At 37.2% G+C, this 22069-nt stretch overlaps 1 protein-coding gene across 1 annotated transcript; it reads left to right on the top strand.

Annotated features, from left to right (window-relative positions):
• Positions 1 to 216: 216 nt before the first annotated feature.
• On the top strand, positions 217 to 20551 carry LOC580130 (retinitis pigmentosa 1-like 1 protein). Its single transcript, XM_030978518.1, has 9 exons — positions 217 to 682; positions 5242 to 5312; positions 6803 to 7002; positions 8813 to 9008; positions 10525 to 10532; positions 12041 to 12383; positions 14291 to 14425; positions 15495 to 15956; positions 18784 to 20551. The coding sequence occupies exons 1-9, from the start codon at positions 529 to 531 to the stop codon at positions 20353 to 20355; spliced, it is 3141 nt and encodes a 1046-aa protein (XP_030834378.1). The 5' UTR covers positions 217 to 528; the 3' UTR covers positions 20356 to 20551.
• The last annotated feature ends 1518 nt before the right edge of the window (positions 20552 to 22069 follow it).

Raw genomic sequence — 22069 nt, 5'->3', positions numbered from 1 at the left:
ATGACACATGACACATGAAAGCTGAAAAGATTATTTAAAATATACAAATACCTGAATTAAAGAAGGATAAGATTACTGGCTCGTGAATTACAATTATTTACAAAAAAACAGGATTAAAACAAAATGTAATACAGAAGAAGATAAGAAAAAATACAGAAAAAAGGAATAGAAAACAAAAGTGAAAATTACAACTTCGGTATATCAATGTGCCTATTCATGTCGTTGATGGCGCTTGGATTTTGACCTCTGACACGAGTTCCCTAACGACGGATCAGCGCTTCGTTCGTGAACCACTGTTTTGATACGATTTTTCTACGGGCAAGTTCTTTAGCGGACGGAGCATACGCGAATCCGGGGAACCGTAGCGTACGATATCGCGACTCGACAGTCCTATTATTGTTATTCCAGCGAGAAACGTGAGGGGAAGCAGTTACACTTGAAGCGAAGCAAAGCGGATCAACTGGACCAGAAGAACACAGGCAACAATTTCCTTGAATATTTTTGTTGAAGTCGAAGAATAAACCAGAAATGGCTGTGCCTTTTTCGAACACAAAACTGCGAGTTCCGAGAGGTTTTCAAAACCTTCTCGAAGGGCTGGCTCGTGAAGTTTTGAGGAACCAACCGGACAATATTTATGCCTTTTCTGCAATCTATTTTGACAACTTGCTCAAAATGAGAGATCGTAAGTTTACTCTCACACTCTTAATTCTTCATTCTCTTATTCGTTTTTATTTTAGTGTTGTTGATCTGACCATGTGATTTCTGTCTCTCAATCAGTTTCATGAATCAAATTGTAATTTTATTTTGAGTCTGATCAGGGAGTTGGAATGGACATTCCAACTTCCCAGTCCCTGGTCTGATGATGCATCATGCAGTGCAGTGTGACTGTGACTGAATTGGTTTGGTTTGGTTTGGTTTGGTCTACCGTCTAGATCTAGATCTAGAATCTAACCCTTTTAAATTAACGGCCATTGTCTAGATCTACTGAATAGTGAATGAAAGGAAAACAATTTGAGTCAAGACCCAGGCAAGAATAACAAACTGTCCGGCTACACAACCTGTCCGGACAGTTGAATTCATCAAGGCGGTGAAAGAAAGGAGGGGCCGAAACTCTTGTAATTTATTCAAACGCATTCGTGAGTTCTAAAGCGTAACAATGGGATGTGTGACATTCCACTTGGCATTGAAGTTCCATGCTCCGAACCGCGATTCCACTGCAGGGACTTTCGGAAGCCAGGCACCAGTTTTACATTTACATGTAGACCTATTTAAAAATATTAAATTACCGACAAAATTTTGGTGTAGAGTCTAGATCTAAATCAAACAAATTATTTGGGGATTGCATTGGGAATAGTGCATCAAACACATTTTCAAATTAAGTACTCCGTCCTTCCTATAATTTGTGTTCTAGGAGTCTAGTGTTGGTAAAGAAAAATTACGTCCTGACAAAAACTCAATATTTTAGGATAATGCGCTAATTTGTGCATGTTTTAATGTCCCGTTATTTAATCCACGATTTATAATCTTCAATGAGATTAAGTTTGCTAATGCGTGTTTTCGCGTTTTTTGGGGTATTTTTTAAGTTAAAAAAAGGATGCAATTACACAAGTTTGTGTTCGCTTGTTCTTCTCTTTACACATTCAACAATGGATAAGAAATCATCGAAAGGGACAGCGAACAGTTGCTGTGATACCATTTTCTGATGTAGGAATTCTAAATCATGAAAATTCATGCGCTCTTTTATCTTACCACCTGGTCAACAGTTGCAGATTAGCGTATAACTTGTCGGCGGCGTGGAGCATGGGGTCAAAAGAGAGCGGCTTGATTCCAGTCCTTCTCTATCACGTCCCTGGTTGAATTAAAACAGTCCTTTGAGGGAGTTTACACGTACATACAGAAATTCATAAATCTTTTAAGACTTCCGATGAACAATATTAAAGGGATTTTGTAACATTGTTCAGATGAGAGATAGTGGTGCTAAGGCAGTAACTTCAATGCTAGATGTACAATTAAAGATAATCTGAAAATTTGAGCGAAAACGGACCATTATTCATGGTACAAATTGGGAAAAACTGATCCGATCGATTCCTTAATTCTCCCAACTATATTATTACAATTTAATTACATGTTAGGTGAATGGAAATCTCACAAAGCAATAAAATGGCTCTACATTCCATTCCAGACATTTAAGTGTTGACAGATTTTTTATAGCCTGTTTTTATGTCTTTTTTCATGGAAAAACGGTTAGGAAAATTCAAAAAATCGTTGGGAGAATTTAGATTCAGAAGCGCCGCACATCGACGCCCGTTCGAAAACCCGTTGAACTTTGTTTAAAATCTTCATATTGCGTGAATTAATTTCGGATTTGGGGCATCGTAGTTGGATAATCCATACATACAAACATAATTTTACGTGTTTTGCATCCTGATTCAACAGATTTGTGAAATCAACCATCACAATGTTACTAAGTACCTTTAAGACAAATATTTATGATGGTTAGTCCTATTATTTGATGCAATTTTTTTGTGAAATTCAAAGAAAAAATGCAAGGCTTTGTTTTTATTGAGCATCCTCACACACAACCCCCATCCTACCTTTAGTTTAGGCTTTACACTGTACATGCACATGTTGTAAATTGAATGCATTGCTCATGACATGTGTTGTATAAATCAGATCTACATGTACATGTTTACATGTATCATCTAGTCTATCTGAACTCAAGTTTCAGAGACGCCAAGTTCAAAGATCGGCAATGCGTGACATTTTCATGATTCAGCGCGCAAGTGCGCGTGCGAGAGTATAACACGTATAAGGTATAGCGTTTTTTTCAAAATCTAGCGCGCGGTCTTGCGTACAGTGTAATAGCATTTTCAGACCCTCAAAATGCGTGATGTCACGCCTAATGCGTGATACTTGGTAGCTCTGAAGTTTGGACTTGTCGAATTTTGATGAGATTTTTGAAACACTTGTACTCTTTAGAATAAGATGAATGAGATGAAGCATTAAAATAATATGAAAGAAAATCTGTGTCAATTTCAAGTTAAATACATGTATATGCAGACATACAACATGGTCATGTAGGGCTCCCCATCTGAACTCTGGCATCAGTGACCCGCACCACCAATGGAAAAAGGAACAGATCAAGTGATGAATGACAAAACATAAATAGACCACTATAACAATGATAATAACAGTAATGATAATAATACATGGTATTTATTTAGTGCTTTAACCAAATGTTTCCAAGCACTGTGTAATACTGAAAACAACACTAGATCTCTAGAAACTTTTACAGAAAAAAATAGAAATTACTATCAATTACAGTACATGTATACATGTACATGTAGCTTGATGTTAACATTACGTTAGTACAGAGAGGTTACTTATGAGCTCAGAACTTAAGTTATGAAGAGATTTGAGTTTTGAGCGTGGATATACTGTACATTAACAAGAATTCAAGAGATGTACACTACAGTTGGTGTGGCCTGACATATGAAAAAAAGAAAGAAAACAAAATCTTTGAACATGTGTGTTAGTTGAGAAATTTTGCCAAAACATTGCCAAGAGTACAAGGTTAAATAAACTTTGCTGGGTTTTGTATTAATTCTGAAAAAAGAACCCCTCCCCCACTGTTTTTCATAAAATAAAATATATAATAAATAATAATATTATAAGGATGAGCAGTAGTAGCAGTACATGTACTTTTATGATATACATGTAAATGGAAAAAGAAATGAGTTCACTTTACGATGGCTTATAATGTTGAAGCATGTATTTGAATGAAACAAATTTCTTCTGATATGGGTTGTATAAAATGTGAATGTGAATTTTCGTGTAAGTTAATTATAACAAATAAAAATTGCCCATCGGGGCAAAGATATTTATAAAAAAAAAGAAGAAAAGAAGAAGAAAGAAGAAAAAACAGAGAGAAGGGGGGGGGGCAGATTTGACGGACTGGAAAGCATGATGATTCATAATTCTTATACATTTGTAAATGCAAAATGAAATAAAAGTGAAAACAGGGTAGACAGAATGGCACTGTGAGTGAGAGAGAGAGAAAGAGAGAGAGAGAGAGAGAGAGAGAGAAATTTGAAGGAAATGGAGCAAGGGAAGAGGTGAAATGGGAAGAAATTTTGGCAAGTAAAGATGAAGTTTAAAAGAGGCATTAACTGATTTATTAGGGAAGGAGGGAGAGCTCTACAAAAGAAAGAAAAAGGAAAGGATAAAGAAGATATTAAACATTTCTTTTGGTAAAAGCTCCCCTGATGGAATGATTCAACCAAGATCACATTTCCCCTTTCATTTCCTGCCCAATGTTATCTCAAGTTAGCGTAACCAAATGTATCGTGTATCTTCAGGATTAAGTACGTCTGCGTCGAGATTAAACTTGGATCGTCATCGAAACATGAAACCCTGGCTGTCACCGTGCCAAGAAAAGAGTCCATGTCAGTCAATGGTTGACATTTTGTGGGGCAGAAGATTATTCTAGAGCTTGAAGCAATATCAGTTTAAACTTGAAAGAAAGAAAACTGTATCAGACTCAGTGAAGATTAGAAATTGATGCTTTTAAAATGGAGCTTGGGAAATATTAGAATAAGGAAAGAAATAGATTTGGCTATTAGGGGTACTTGTCTGGTGGATTATTCTGAACTAATAGTGTTTCCAGAACTTGTTAATGAGTTCAGTTTTTATCAAAATGGAGAATTAAGACATTGTTGAAAGGAATAGTGATAAACATCAGAGAATATTGCACTGTAGTTCATGGATGTGTACAATGTACATGTATGTGGATTGCGTATAAATTGTGTATCGGTTTAGTTGACAGTCACCAGACAACATACATGTACATGTACAACTTACAGTACATGGTATTTAGCATTGAAAGAGGACCAATAACTACTAAAATGTAATTTGTTATATGCATGCATGTATTAGAAGACATCAACTCGATTTGATGTCTTCTAATTTACATTGTTTCACATATGAAATAAAGTAGCATAATGGGAGAATTTTATTTTGTCAACATTTAATAAAGTGGGTACAGAATTATTTTAACTACTTGTAGTCTACTTAAAAGTCACAATGTTTTTTAAAGAGTAATTTCAGTATTTAGAAGTAATATTTGAAGCAGAGTGTACTAACATGGAAACCGAATTATACAGAGTAATAATATATATTCTGATGATGGGTCTAGAATCTTGTAACAATCAAGACATTTTGTTTTTCTTTCTTCTTTTTCAGAGCAAGGTATCGATCCGGCAGATATCGGAGCAAGACATGAGGACCGTTACTACAACAACAAAGCCTTCCAGGTCAGTATCATCAATAAAAATTTGGATTTAACACAAATTTCTCCCCCTCCCCCTCCTCCTCCTCCCCTTGTGTGCCACATCATTTCCCCCAAATAGCCTAGAAATGAACTTCCAATCATAATAATCTTAATAATAATAATAAATACAGTGAGTGGAGTCTTGTATAGCGCTCATGCTTGGCATAATTGCCACTTCTGGTGCTCCATTATTATTACCCCAGCTTTAGCACTGGTGTCATTACAGGGCTCGAGAATTTTGAGGAATTAATTCCTGCTAGGTACCCATTTACCTCACCAGGGTAGAGTGTGGCAAACTTAGATTTTGTGTCTTGCCAAAGGACATTAGAGTGCTGTGACATGGATTCAAACCCTGTACCTTGTGGTTCACAGTCTGGAGATGTATCCACTTCAAAATGCATTGTACCAAATTTGTATCATTTTGAGTCCAAGCACAACTTACTACATTCAATTTATATAGGATTTGTTGCCATCAGAAGGAATAAATAACCATATGAAGTATTTTTCTTTAATTTTGGTTTAAAGTTTACCAATCACCTGAGAATATAATTTGTGAATAGCTAGAATACATGAAATCAACCCCCCCAAAAAAACTTTAGCTAGGCATTCTGTAGGTTAAAGGGTGTGGAGTTTAAGAAGATAAAAACCCTGCACACATATATCCCAAGTCTTATTGGGCTTCCATGCATGCCATATTTCATGCCAGCCAGCATTACACGTGTATATGGACTAGTCTACTGAACAATTAGTAATTTAACTGCCATTATCATTTTGAAGAAATAATATTTAAAACTACAATCCTGAAAGTTCATCACATCAGTATTATTTGGTAATACATAAGTTGGAAAGTTAAACTTTTGACCTCAACAGCTGAAATTTCAGAGGTAAAGATTTGGTATCGAGATAAAAAGTGTAACTTGCAAAGATACAATATTTGAAGCTCATGTTCTAAATATCGTGTGGCAACATGGAACACCTTAAAGGCATCGTTTAACAATGTTAAATCTAAGATGCATGGCCCTACGTGTTATCATCGTCTGCGATATGGTGTAATATTGAAGCTCTAAAAAAGATTTGTCTAAAAATGATCATGAAGTGCCTCAAAAAAGTAAAAATCTTTGGGTGACCGGTTTTACCATACCGGTAGTCATTTCCCCCAATAGACTGTAGTGTTATAAAAACCGTTAGGAAAATGATTTTTGAAATTTTGATTTCCAATCGTAAATATCTTGATAATCAGACAGGCGATCGGCTTATACAATTTATGGGGTTCCTGACTGACCTAAAGGTATATAATTATGATTGCAGCATGAGCTAAATTCAGGATTTTGTTTCAGAATCTGAGACAATTTAATTTACCTGATCCCTTTAACATCAAGAGTAAAACATGTTTTTGTGATCATTGGTAAACTTTAATGCTAACAATAAACACTTTGATATTAAATTCAATCTGCTTGTTCCTGATCACTACAGAATGGTAACGTTGGCGATGTCAGTGACCCCCAGCAGCAAGAGGCGGCCGTCAAAATCCAATCAGCGGTCAGAGGTCACCAGTCGCGAGACTCATCACGACCCGACCCCGAAGCGAAACCGTCACAAGAAGAAGATGCGGCCGTCACAATCCAGGCTGCGTATCGGGGGTATGAGGCTCGGAAGCGTGTTCATGCTTTGAAGTGCGTCTAACACTGTTTGCTTTGATTTTTTTTCTTTTAATCTTACTTTTATGAGGGAAAGGATCGAGTAAAGTTCTGGGAAGTGTTTCATAAATACTAAGATCGACTTTAAGTTGGACTTAACATTGGTAGGCTATTCATGCCACTAATTCCTTTAACCATTCCTGGCATTGGTTTCTCAGGATTTTTTGTTGTTGATAGTCCATTATTGAAGGAAAAATGATTATCTGAAGATTATAATTGAGAGACCAATAGTGAGAGCAACCAGTGGCATGAATGGCCTGCCATAGTTAAGTCCAACTTAAAGTAGATCTTTAAATAGTCTTTGTGAAACATCCCCCTGAAGTGATTACAGAGTTCCCTTTAGCCCTAGCCAGATATCATGTAACATACACTGTTGCAAAGTTGGAATTATATTTCTTTACATCTTTTCATGAAATGATTTTAACAACATGTTTTGTTCTTGAAAGATAAAGTTTATCATATTTTCCTAGAACTTTGAAAGTAGGGATATATTAAAATGAAATATGAAATATAACAGAAAAATTGCATGACCTCGATAAAAAAATATTTACAAAAATTCTTAAAAAAACAAAACTATTTGATCCTGCATGATTCTTTCAAAGTAAAATGTATACAATTTATTGGCTTTTATCCTCATTCTAAGATGAACATAATTAATGCTATTTTTTCCTCATTACTAGCACCCCTCCCATGCAATGAGACAAATTGTAAATATAAGAATTGCACGATTTCAAGGTTGTTGTGTTTTCCCTTGATTACTTTTTTTAGCCTCTCTCACCCTACGATTGTATTTGATTGCCCGCACTGCTTAGCACTGCCTGCACCCACATGTTAAAGCCAACACCTTTCCTAGAGAATATATTTACATGGCAATTTGATATTGGAAAGGCTGAAATATATTTTGCATGTTTTGAAGTGTTTATCATTTTTATAGATCATAATATTTTATAACAATATGATCTTTTGATGCACTCTGTTAAGTTTTCACCTTGTTTCAATGCACGTTGGTTGTTTTTCTTGATGATAAAGTTGTCCCTCCTTTTTTTTTCTTTCTTTTGAATTTTGCTTTGATTAAAAATTTTTGCGATGATAAGAAATTGAGAGAAGGAAATACTCATTCTATTTTCATCTCCATTCCCTTTTCTGAGAAAGAAAATTTTAGATTGGGAGGAGAGTATTATTTTGACCATTTGTCGAGAAAATTAAGCTCCATTTCAAGCATTTAACTTATTATTCTTCCATCGTCACTTCTCAAACAACAAAGTATGATGAGCCTTGCTCACAGTTTAATTATACATGATCCCAAACTTTTAAAGTCTTTAAGATCCCTTCTTTATAGTAGACAGATAGATTCGGGCCCTGTTGTGATTGATCATTAATTGATCATAACTTGAAATCAATCGCAACTGGGTACTTTACGAGATTGGATATTGTAAATTTGACATTGATTGGAGGAATGGCAATCAATTCAAATCAACTTTGGCTCTTTCAGAGATGGGGGTCCTGAATAATGGCAACAAGCATATATTTAATGGTTGTTTCACAATCGATATTAAAATATTATTTGAAAAGCAATTTCATAGTTATTTGTTTTAAAGTGTTTTTTTAATGAAGATAATATACTTTTTTTTGGGGGGGGGGGGTGGGGGGGAGTTAATGTGTTAATTTGGGAAAATGTGTGGATGATAAATTGACCTTAGTATTTTTATAAGTATTTCATGTTTTGACTTGTAGCTTCTCTATTAATTATCCTTATTTCAATGGATACATTTTTTTTTTCTTCCAGGGATGGCGAAGCTGAACCAACAACAGAGGGCAGCACACAAGAGCCTGCAGCAGATGCACCTGAGCAGCCACAGGAAGAGGAAATAGACATTGACCTTAATGATCCGGAGGTCGAGAAAGCCGCCATCAAAATCCAATCCTCTTTCAAAGGTTTCAAGACGAGAAAAGACATGTCAGCCAAAGCAGATTCCTCAACGGTAAGGATGTAATCCCTAAATTCCAACAACAATATTTCATAACATGGTATAACTTCATTCACAATACCACAATAAATTGCTATAGCAGAATTATGCGTAATGCGTTTCTGATTAAATTCATAGCACATACAGTATAGGAACTTTAGAGCATACAGTTTTATTATATTTTTATTCCCACTTTCGTTAATTTTCATGAAAAGAAAGAGAACAAAAAACCCTCACTGAGGTTAACTGTGTCATGCTTGAACAAAGCAATTGAAAGATATAAAATCTATGTCTGTGAACTATAGCAAAATATTAAACAAGGAAGAACATTTAGATGCTCAATTTCATTTGAAATTTCCTATCCATGGATTACATAATATACAGTACTGATACAGAAAGGGCTTCAAATTATCTGTCATATATTTTATTTCTGCTCATGTAGAACTCATGGCATAATTGATCAAGATAAATTGCAAAACATCACTAAAAGATGACACTGTACCTCCAGATCTTAACTCAGTTATGGTACCTTTAAAGTAAAAAAATATAAAGGCAAAATTTTCCATTTCTGTGGAATATGATCAAGAAATCTTGGCAAACATGTTGGAGAAAACGTGCCACTCCCTCTCAGGAAATTGAATTTGTGGTTTTGATTTCCAGTAAAACTTTATTAAAACTCTACCTGAAATAACTTGAGGCTGGCGCATGGTCACAGAGGGATCGTAAAAACCAGACGTACTGCTTAACCCTGATAATACCATGGGGAAAAATAAGGTTAAGAGAGTCAGTGTCATGTGACGCTTTGGGGGAGAACGGGTTGAACAAACTTTCACTCACATTGAAATAGAACCAAAGAGATAAAGAAAATCTGGTATTCTCAACCAAGGAAATGGATGTCTGGGAAAAAGGAAATTCGGTTGAAATGAAATAAAAGTAGATTTATTAATATTGCCTGTTGTTGGGCACACATGGTATCAGGGGTTAACCACCCCTCCCTGCAACTCCACCCCCTAAAAAAACCTTAACAACAACAAACAAACAAACAAAAAGCAAACAAATAAAGGAAAGAAAACACATATCAAAATCATAGATTCACTCTGGCCTTGAAAACATATTATTGTATTTAAAGTATTACCTGTATGATTGGTTTTAAATCGGTGCTCATTATTTAAGAAGTTTTCATATGTCGGTTTATCATTGAATTTTCAAATTTACAAAGTAATGGAGAAAATAAGTATTTCAAGGCAAATATATTGATCCCACCAGCACAATAAACCTGATGTAATACTGAAAGACCACTTTGGTAGGGATTTTAAAGAAGTAAAAGTGGGGGTCCATTTTGATAACAAAGATGCAGAAAGAAAATTGTAGCTTGGTTTGGTATGAGGGTGGACAGATAACGTTTCATATTGGCTGCTATGCAATTGCTTTTGCTCTTTTATAATGCTCTTAAATTTTCCCATGAGATTAATAATTTCACTATTGTGCATCAATGAAAGTTTTTCCGAAATTTTCTCTGCGTAACTTGAAGAGCATACTGTAAGTAAAGTTTTCCCTAACTTGTATCAATTTTTCATTTCATTCTGTTGAAAACGAAAAGATGAAAGATTGAATGTGGTTTCAGATGTTTTGCTCGTAGCCATAGCAACCTGTTCTCATAACGAATGTCACAAGATTATACTCAATCTCATTATGGCTTGCACATATTAATTCACCTCTGTGTGAGGAGGGAAGTAAGTACTGAAATTTCAGTCATTTAAACTAATTAAAGGTAAGACCACATGCTCTTCTGCTGTTATTTTTTGTCCATAAAGCCTCATTCACATATGATACGTGAAACAGTTTGAAAAATACTGCTGGACATAAAAGAATAAACACCATTAAGGCTTGTTTGAAGAGGGAGGGGTGGAGTTGGAATGTACATGTATGTAGTTTCATGTAGCAACGGCCTGTAACCATGCTCATACATGTATGTATTGTAAAATACAGATATTTGTAGCACTTTCTGATTTGTATGCATACCTGGCAACCGGAAAAATTAGGAATCCCTCGAGACAACAATTAGGAATTCAGTCTTGTATAATCTTTACGCAAAAGCTTTGAGAAAGAGAGAAATCTGTGTTTCATACCAATGAGTTTAATAAAGGCTCAAAAATAGGAATCATTCCTCCAAAAATAGAAGTGGTTGGCTACTATTTTATTATTTGCCTTTGCAGTTTTAAGGAAGTTTCCCCTATCATGTATGAACGCGGCACAAGAGTTGGATGATGAATCATTTCATGTTTGGATATTGGGGGCTCCATTTTTTCTCCTTCTTGATTGAATTAAAGGTATTTCAGTCCTAACACCTTGATGATCTATTTTAAGATTCCCAGCCTATTAAAAGAAAAAAAGGGGAAGTTGGGTGCTGAAGAGGAACCAGACTGTTTACAAAACCCACGACTCCAACAGCAATTTTACTCATATTAAAAATATTCCTACTCAATAAGACCCTTTATTACCCATCTGTTGGCATTAACAAGATTCAATTGCAAATTCACAGGTATTCAATTGATAGTGTTGGAGACACAAGGAAGTGATTTACAGATGCATTAAAGAAGAAACAAATTCTTTGTTATTTCTTTGAATATTTCTTGAGTTGGTCATTAATGTATTGGAATATGTTTTTCGGGTAAGATCTGGTAACTTATTAAAAGCTTCTTGTCAATGTGCTGTTGTTTTTTTCAAGCTGAAATGTTCTCTTATTTTTTAAAATGTTAATTAAATTTGTGAAACACTCATAGAAAAATGAGAGAGGGAGGAAATAAAATAAGTACATTCAGAAAGAAAATATAGTAGGAAATGTGAAAAATGAAAGGGAGCTTAAAGTGATCTTCAATGGAAAAGTGAGAGAAGCCAGCTCACATAGAAATTTGCCTTCAAATTTGTTTCCTTGGACAAAACATGCAAATAATGGTCTAAACAAGAACTTTAAAGAGAACTTAAAATGGAATGTTTATGTGTCATCAAATTAATGTCAGAATCGTTTATTCTTGATCCCTTCCCAGACGGGTGAGGCGACCGAACCGGCAGAACCGAGCCAACAGGAAGCAGGCGATGGCGGGGAGACAGATAAACCGGCTGAAGAAACGTCACAGCCCGAGCAAAACCCCTGCAGATGCCTCAACGACGGAAGCTTCGACGACAGAAGCACCAGCGGCTCCAGCGGGGGAGGAGGAGGAGGTTGATATCGACCTCGAGGATCCTGAGGTGCAGGCAGCGGCAGTCAAGATCCAGGCCGGATTCAAGGGCATGATGGTGAGGAAAGGAAAGAAGGACGGAGCAAAAGAGGAGACACCAGCCGAAGAGGGAGCCCCAGCTGCTGAGGCAGAAGCCAAAACAGACGAACCGGTAAGTGGTTTGCTTTAACCCTTACTGTACTGGGGGGGGGGGCCTGGGAGGCCCCCCCCCCTCGACATTTTCGGAGATTGCGCCGCAACCGCTTGAAATTTTGAATTGTCGTTTCATGACTTTTTTCCCTCAAGTCTTACCCACGTTTTGATACCATTTTCGTCGCAATCGGATATACCTGTGAGGTGTTACATAACAATTAGTATGCGCATGTCATCAAAAATATGCTATAATTGCATATATTCATGTACAAGCAGAAATGTGAATACAGGTTTAGATGTATTCCTTCCTAAGTGGGTGATATGAATTGATATCGAATTGCTTTTATATGTTTCTCAAAGTAACTTGATGTATTCCAGAACAAAAGAATACATAAGAAATAAAAACAATAGATATAATAAGAAATAAAAAAACAATAAAATACATAAGAAAATAAATATTTGAAAATCGCATCAAATTTGCATAAATTATCATTATTAATTACATCCAAATAAATATTTTGTGTTAGAAAAGAAGTTTCATATGAATAATGAGTTTCAACGTTCAAAAAGTGAAGTTTGACACGTTTTCTGTAAAATGCATAAAATTAGCATTTTGCATAATTAATTAGGCTATAACGACAAAAATTTGCATATTCGCAAAAAACTAATTACACCATCTTGTTCGTTACGTAAATATCTACAAACATGCAAATTTTCGTGTTCATCGGACATCCGACGGCCGAGATCATAGGGGGGGCCTCCCAGGCCCCCCCCCCCAGTCAGGAGGTGCTCAAAATAGCCCAGTACAGTAAGGGTTAAGGGCGTCTGTACTAGTTTGGCTAGGAGGGATTAGACCAACCATGGTGGTCACTGACGATCTCATCAACTCGGCTCTCAATTAACATAAGAAAAAGAGGATCATGGGGGACCAATGGTCACCGATTAGGTATTGTTTTCTATATAGAGGGAGCAAGTAGCTACAAGTAGTACAGTGGGGCTTTAAGAAATTCATAGTCATTTATTAAAATGTGATAAACTTCTGCGCCATTTGCAGAAAGTGCCTCGGATATGAAAATTGCTTTTTAAAATAAACTGATCGATGGACATTGATTTTGAAACGAAATGAAAATAATTGCTCTGAAAACAAAAATAAAACTATTAAATTATGACATTGATTACCTGAATCTTTTGAATGAGTATTTTAAATATTTTGTTGTGTTTCAAGGATTATCATTTCTTTTATCACAATAACGTAGATTATCATTCCTCAACATACATGGCAAACTGTAACAACTCATTCATTCGGCCTTATTCATGTGGTTTTTAAACTGCCATTAAAAAAGTGAGAGAAAAATAAAAGTTGGGTTAATGTGTAGCAAGTGGAGTTGAACTTAAAAAGCTGCATGTAACAAAGGTCCCCAAGCATACTTATCTTTATCTATGTGTTAGAAGGTTCACATTTGTGAAGTGTACTGAGCTGATGTAATTTTGTTTTGCAGTATTAACAGGCCCTTAATTGACTATAAAAAATAAAGGGCACACCAGTACCCAAGTATTGTGGTGTATACACTAGTTCCCACGGTCATTGAAAAACCTTGGAAGTCATGGAAAAATATATTCTTCTGGATAGTCATGGAAAAGGAAAACAAATCTCCCAAAGTCGTAGAAAATGATGGAAACTATCTTGTCTGTGGGCTGGGTGTGGCTATGGCAACCTTCCAGTTTGAACTGAAAATTTGTATGCTGCTATGATGCCGCAAGCCTACCAAAATGGTAATTATCTGGTCATGGCAAAAAGGCAAAAATGGGTCATAAAAAGTCATGGGAAGCTATCAAATTTGGTTCTCAAATTTCTGTGGGAACCCTGTATCATGCTTGACTACCTGACTCTTTGTAACTCATCAGTTTCTTTTTTTTAATCATTAGCAGGCAGCAGAGGCAACAGATGAACCAGAAGCACCTGCCGCAGAGGAACCCAAGAAAGAGGAAGAAGAGGTTGATATCGATCTGAATGACCCTGAGGTACAAGATGCAGCAGCCAAGATCCAAGCTGGCTTCAAGGTACAGAAATTGATAAGTTCTGGGCCCTGTTTCATAAAACTTGATATCAATAACAAGTTACCAGCTACTGTTATAAGCTACTGAAATCATGGCATCTTATTGGCCGAGAGCAAATTTGTCATAGAAATTTAGCAGTGGTTATAGATAACAATTTTTATGAAACAGACCCCTGGTCCCATCTTATAAAGAGTTGCGATTGATCCAAACCAATCGCAAGTCATCCAATCAATCGCAATTTCGCAGTATTGCATCTGCCATGTACATAGCTGCGATTGATTCCGGTCACAAATAAGTTGCTATTAGTATCTGCTCTTTATAAAGATGGGGCCCTGTTTGATCAAAATAGAAGAAAAAAATTATCTTTCCAGGGGGGGTGATTCACAAAGACTAAGATCGACTTTAAGTTGGACTTAACTATGGCAGGCCGTTCATGCCACTGTTTGCTCTCACCATTTACTGGCACGGGACGTACGATTCATGGTCACAAATCTACGGAATTTACATTTTTTGATAATTCATTATTGAAGGAGAAAATAATATCTGATGATCATAATGGCGAGAGCAACCAGTGGCATGAACGGCCTGCCATAATTAAGGCCAACTTTAAGTTGATCTTAGTCTTTGTGAAACACCCCCCGACACAGTTGCTCAGGTTTTGTGGTTTGGCTCAAGAACTTGTGAATCTGAGCCCTAAAAGTATATCAGATTACAGAAGCAGAAAGAGAAAGAAGAATCTGCTCACACTGTCCATCTTTGTTGTGTTATCGTGTTACCAGGAATTTATGAAAGGAAAATAAATGGGATATCAAACTGTGATTAACCCATAGCAGTATAGTAACTTTTAGTGAAGTTTTTGCATTATCTTTTGATTCAGAATGCTAGGGATTACACAATATACATGATCAGAAAGAGCTCAAGTCACAGACATTTTGTAGTCTGTTCTCAAATTAGAGTGATGCAGCTTGTCACAGAATTACAATATCATTTGTTTAGAATTAAGCGTCACACTTTGCACTCCAACTTTGTCCACTTGGGTAATGGTCTCTCCAATAATTCCCTTCACACTCAGGGCATGATGGTTAGAAAACAAATGAAGGATGGTAAGAGTGAGGCAAGCGATGAAGCAGCCCCGACAGAAGGCGAAGCACCACAGGAGGAAGCCGCAGAACCAGCAGCCACAGAGGATGTGCCTCAGGAGGGAGAGGCGGCACCGGCTGAAAACGGAGAAGCGCCGGCTGAGGCTGATGCAGGGCAGGCCGAGGAGGCGCCCAAGGCAGAGGGGGATGCCCCTGCTGAAGCTGAAGCTGAAGCGACGCAGCAAGAAGAGGCAGCTACACAAGGTGATGCTGCACCGGCATCAGCAGAGGGAGAGGCATCGGCAGAGGGAGAGGCACCTGCAGAAGAGGCACCACAAACTGAGCAGGACGCACCCCAAGAAGATGCAGCTGCACCAGCAGAAGGAGATGCAGCACCAGCAGAAAGAGAGGCAGCACCGGCAGAAGAGACAGAACAGACAGAGGCACCGGCAGAGGTAATGAACATTGATCATCTCACTCCTACAATCTAGATTTTTAGAAAAATTGTTTTTAAAGGGCTTGTTCAAAGTATTTAGACATTTTCTGACCTATATGTTACCAAACTAAAAAAATGAATGAAAAATTGTAATCCCAACCACCAATTTTCCTTGTTGTTTAGTACGATCCAATATTTGTGGATACTAGGAAATACGATGATGATGTTAACATAAACGACGACATACCTTGGACTTACTCTTTATAGAAAATTGTAAATAGTAAATCTTTATGGTGCCATAGAAAAAAGCTTGAAATTTAGAACTTTACTTTCTTGACGCTGGAACATAATATTCATGTTGCACAGTGAAGAGACTTCATAATCAAGACAGCTGAATTGAGCTAATGCCAATGAAACTGATAACGAATCATCTTGTATAACATCCTTACATGTACATGTTTACCCTCAGAAAGTATCTTGATTTTAAGCCAACAAATCGATCCTGATTCAAACAGTGTAATCGCCATTCCTTCTTTTTACAGGAAACAGCATCATAAAGATTTAATACACTCATAAACAAGGTAGGATTGGTTTGATGTGGCTCAATTCTCTCCATCGCACAAAGACATTATCTGCAACTGTATATCATATTCACCATGCCTACTCTATGGCATTCACCCTTTCTCATCCATTTATCAGCAATGTAGGCCTTAAACGTCATGATTTTAGAGGCAGGCCATTTAGGGCCAGTCAGGCGACCATGAAGTCTGAACAATTTTGTTTTCAATGAGTAAAAGTGAAAGGTTGAAGTGGCCCTAAGTTTTGATTAATTTTGAGAGGGCATTTTGGCAGTAGACTGGTTTACTAGCATATTAAAAATGTTATGCATACAGTTTAAACAAAGGTTGTTTGTGACAACTAGGAAAGGTTGTGTTAGGCTTGCCGGACATAGCAACAAACATTGTATGCAGACTAGATTCCAAGTATTGTAGCTCATTCGTTAAGAACTTGTTAATGGAATAACTCGTCGCTAGGTCCCCAGGAAAGAAACATCCATTGATTTGAATATGTTAGTAAACCGGTCTACTGGGTAGGACCTCACAGGGAAACAAAAGCCCAAACCAATGTCATGATAGCACAAGAGATTGATTAAAGTGTGGCCATAAGTTTTGATGAAGTTTGAGAGGGGCATTAATTATGATCGTTTGGTGGGACTTCACAGCAAAAATCCTGTGTGTTGAGTCGATTGTATTCAAGGCCTGCATTGCTGATAATGGGTGCACAGCAAACTGATTATTAACAGCATAATACAGCTACTAATTTGGCAGGAATATATGTGAGTGAAAACGTTTAACCCTAAGAATATATATTGCAAATGGTTTTGTTAGGTATTGGGAACTTTGGTAACAAAACATGCTGTTTGATTTAAAGTATATCCCACATGTTTGGTGTCTCAATATTTTCAGCACACTGATACAATGTTAGATCCTTCTTCCTTCAAAACAAATGTCCTTTTAAAGTGACCTACATGATAGCAAGAGATTCTAAATCTAGTACTATCTTGTAGAAATAATCCAGATGGCAGCTTATCATACAGCTAAACTGGGTTAATGCATCATGTCTATTCATTGACTCATGTCAGCTAATGTATGGAAAAGGTGAAGAGGTTAAGATCTATGCAATATATTCCTTGGTTTGCTGTGTGTCATGCTATCTTTCGCATGCTAAAGAATAATGAAGAAGAGACCTCCAAAAAAATAAATGCAGACAAATGTACAATATCACATATACAGGTGTACGTAACTTAAGGTAGCTTAACAAATACAATGGTATGAAAAGATGCGTCCAGAACACAAAATGCATATTTTTTTGAAATTATGCTTTCATGCCATTGTGATGGAACCATATTTTTAGGACATGGGACTAATACATATTTCTACTACCTTCATTAGACTTAATATTACAAAAGAATGTCAATTAGATGTTCATTATACAACTTTTCATGGACCAATATTTCCAACTGTCATGAGTTCAGGACATTTCGTGCCACCACATTTCACTAAGCTTCCTATTAAAAAATCACAAAAACAAACACCAATCTCATTCACCCTGCTTTTCATACAAGAAATGAAATGTTTTTCTCTTATGAAAATATATATTGACAACATTTGAGCAAGATTATTGTAGTCCTGCCATTTCGTTTGAACTGTAGACACTACTATATCAGGCATGTATCATCTACACATAATTGTCATATCACTGACTAAATACATGTAACTTTTCCAGTGAAAGTGTAATCCTGACTGTTACATCCAGTATTTAAAAAAAATATCTCATACAATATATGGGAATGCTACATTTACAAACCTATTGCTGCTACAAATCATATTACACTGTACCTACGTGGATAAGATGTGTAATTTTTTTTAAATCATAACAGTATATTTCACTATCACTGCATCTTATCTGCCATGTTTTCGAGTTAACTTGGTGGTAAACTGTGTTTCTACATTCTACATCTCTCAATGTTGATTTGATAAACACAGATGTATTGTAACATCCTGAATGTGTAAAAAATTCCCTATCATCACTTTGTTATGTAACAAATTTCATTCTTCTTTTTAATGTGTAAGAATGGATGGTAAAATGCTATACGCATGTATGAACGGGCAGTAATAACATATCATGACCTGAACTTTCGAAAAAATTCATTTCTTCAAATAATATCTGTAACTTCTTTCATTCTTTCACTTATATGTACATGTATGCACATTCTATGTATGTACTTTCCTTGTACTCTATTTTCTTTTCATTTCTCTCTAACTGCACCATTTCCCCTCCCCTAGCCAAAGGCCAGTACTACCTCTGCACAAGATAAAGTTCCTACCCCTCCCCCATCCACAGTAACATCTCAAGGTGATACCACTAAAGATACTGAAGGGGGTATTAAAGGGGACATTAAGGGTGAAGCGGATACCGACGAAGACCACAAAGATGATGAGATCCAAGCATCGGGCCAAGACGAAATGCCTGATGATGCTATCCAGGCTGTACAAAGTGGCAGTGAAAGCGTTGCTGATGAAAGTCCTGTTGCAGATGAAGAGGCAAGCAAAGAAGCAGAAGGGGAAGATCAGGCTGCAAAGGATCCAAGTGCCAGGTCTTCGAAACAGAGTGTGGCAGCAGAACCCGGTGAAGCGGATACTGTCGAAAAAGAGAGCAAAGATGATGAAATGCAAGCATCGGGCCAAGACGAAGTGCCTGATGATGCTATCAAGGCTGCACCAAGTGGCAGTGAAAGCGTTGCTGATGAAAGTTCTGTTGCAGATGAAGGGGCAAGCAAAGAAGCAGAAGGGGAAGATCATGCTGCAAAGGATCCAAGTGCCAGGTCCTCGAAACAGAGTGTGGCAGCTGAACCTGATGCCCCAGAACCTGTTGAAATTGAAGAAGTAGCCAGTGCAGAAGAGAATGTGGAGACTGAAGTTCAGGCAGCTGAAGAGCAAGGGGGCCAGACTGAAGTGGACAAGGTGGAAGATGTTGTTGCAGAAGGTGATGCTTCTGAAGAGTCAAAGGATCCTGGAGAGGGTGAAGAACAGAATGAAAGTCCATTGGTTACAGACGAAGCCAAACCTGTAGAGGAGAGCAATGCTGACAAAGAAGATAAGACTAGTCATACTCAAGAGGCTAGTTTTGAAGAGAGGAAAGAAGGAGAAGGAAATACTGCATCTGATCAAAGTCTGGCTGAAGAGCAAGAGGAGACAGTCCAAGATCAACCTCAGGACGCAACTGAGGTGGTCCAAGAAACTAGTGAGTTAGACCTGGAGGTGCAGGAGGAGGGGGCGATTGCCATGGAACAAGCTCAAGAAGAAGGCCATAGTGGGGATGCAAAGAGGGAAATGAGTGATGAGAATGAGGGTCGAGACAGTGGCTTAGGGTTTGAGGTCAAAACACCAGAATGTCCAGATCTCACTGTGCAAGCAAGTGAAGATGACCAAGATCAGAAGCCAGAAACACCAGGTGACATTGATGATCAAAAGGAGCAGTTCACACCCTCACAAGCTGACCCAAGTGCAAATGCCGAACAAAGCCTGCAAGCCGATGAGCCAACTCAAGAGGCTGATGAACAGAGTCAAGATGCAAAAGTGGAAGAGTTTCAAAATGCGAATGATGCAGAAGGACAAGTCAAGGAAGTCCAAGATGCAAATTTCCAGGAAGAAACCTCTGAAGCAGCTGAACCTGCTGCAGAGGAACCATCAGGTCAGACCATTGGTAACCAAGAGCAGGAGCCGTCAAATGCCAATGCAACGCAGGATGAGGATGAGAGCAAATTAGAGGATAGCGTAACCGCAGGAGAAGAGGAAAGCGGTGGAGGAGGGGTCCAGGAAGGGGGAGAGGAGGAGGAAGGGATGGATTCGGCATAGCCGTGCGTAGGGGTAGAACAGATTTGCAGGGAACTACTTTCTCAGGTGGGGATATTTTGTTTGTTGGGTCTTCGTTTTGCCCAGGAAAAAGCATGCTTCTTTATACATTTCCTACAGTTTGTTGTCTTTCTGAAGACGATGTTGAGCCTCTTTGTTGAATTTAACATTTCGTTATGAAGGGAGCAACCCATTTTCTGATTATTTTTTAAACTTGTCAGTTTCGTTTTGTTTTTCAATTGCCTCATTTTTTAAATTGTTTAAAACCATTTAATGCATACTCATCAAACAGAACCTAATTCATTTTGTCTCATGCTTTGTAATAAACTTTTTTTTCTTCAAAGTGGTTTTCATTATTAACATCCAATGTACATGCATGTATGTTATTTTTCTACATTTCATGATTTTGGGGAAAAACAAAACTCTAGCATGTTCTGTGTTTCTGCTAATATAATTCATAGTTTTTTAAAGATCCGTCTATACATGGCTATTGTATGATTTTGTATTCAGCCCAGGTTACATAATAGGTTTTCTTTTCAATCTTTCCTCTGCAAAAGGAAATGTTATTACTAATTCATTTGCAATGTGAATGATTAGTGACTGCCTTGTACATGGACGAGAGACACAGCCCAGTTGTTGACCCATTTCGTGCTAATGTGTTAATGGTAATCAATGGTTTATACTACTAAGTCGTGTTCTGGCAAAACAACGTATCTCTACAAAATCATTGATAGATTGAAAAAGAAAGTGTTTTATTGAACAATTTTACCCTACATAGTAAAAGAATTGAGAGAAATGAAAACACTTTTAACTGTAAAATTCAAAATCTTTGATATCTCGGAAGTACCGAAACAGACATACGTTGTTTTTGCCAGATCACGGCCGTACTGTACATTGTTTGAACAGTTCAAAATACTGTATAATGTTTGCGTTATAATGTTAAGTTTGTTTGTGATGATTATCATTATTTTGTCTTGAGAACCGTGGTCAAAATACAGAAAAAAACCTGCTGTTTAATAGCGACCACCTGAATATAGAAAGACCAACTGTCTATAAAGGCCACGTTTTCTGTTGACTAGTGCTTCTCATTGAAGCATGTACTAAAGGAATAGGTACATTTACAGCACCTGTCTATGAAGACCGCTTTTCTTGTCTCCCTTGAATGGTCTTTATATACAGGTTTCACTATAATTACCATGATCCAGTTCTTTGATTGCCCCATTCGGGCAAGAAGACATCAAGGTGCTTGCCCAAGCATTGCCATTCTTAGGTAGCCCATATGGACTAATAAGGAACAGGTACATAAACAGCACCTGTCTATGAAGACCGCTTTTCTTGTCTCCCTTGAATGGTCTTTATATACAGGTTTCACTGTATTTACCATGACCCAGTGCTTTGTTTGCTCCATTCGGGCAAGAGGACATGTAGGTGCTTGCCCAAACATTGCCATACTTAGGTAGCCCATATGGACTGATGATTCATGTGAATTCTTCTCCTCAGTGATTGAAATGAGGCAAGGATATTTTGCAGTTTCTTGAAGATTTGCTTTAAAATAACAATTAGTGCAACTTAAAGAGAAGGTTGAGTACTGGGAAGAGGTGAAAAATAATTTGTGAGCGTTATCATTCTTATTATGCAAGTGTGGAAGAACATCAGATAAGACATGTTCCCTGAAAAGCATGGCTCTTCAAATGCCTCCATATTCTAAATATGTCAT

This window comes from Strongylocentrotus purpuratus, unplaced genomic scaffold (assembly GCF_000002235.5).
Source record: "Strongylocentrotus purpuratus isolate Spur 01 unplaced genomic scaffold, Spur_5.0 spur5_scaffold_1, whole genome shotgun sequence".
NCBI lineage: Eukaryota > Metazoa > Echinodermata > Echinoidea > Camarodonta > Strongylocentrotidae > Strongylocentrotus > Strongylocentrotus purpuratus.
This window is presented reverse-complemented; position numbering and strand designations above follow the sequence as displayed.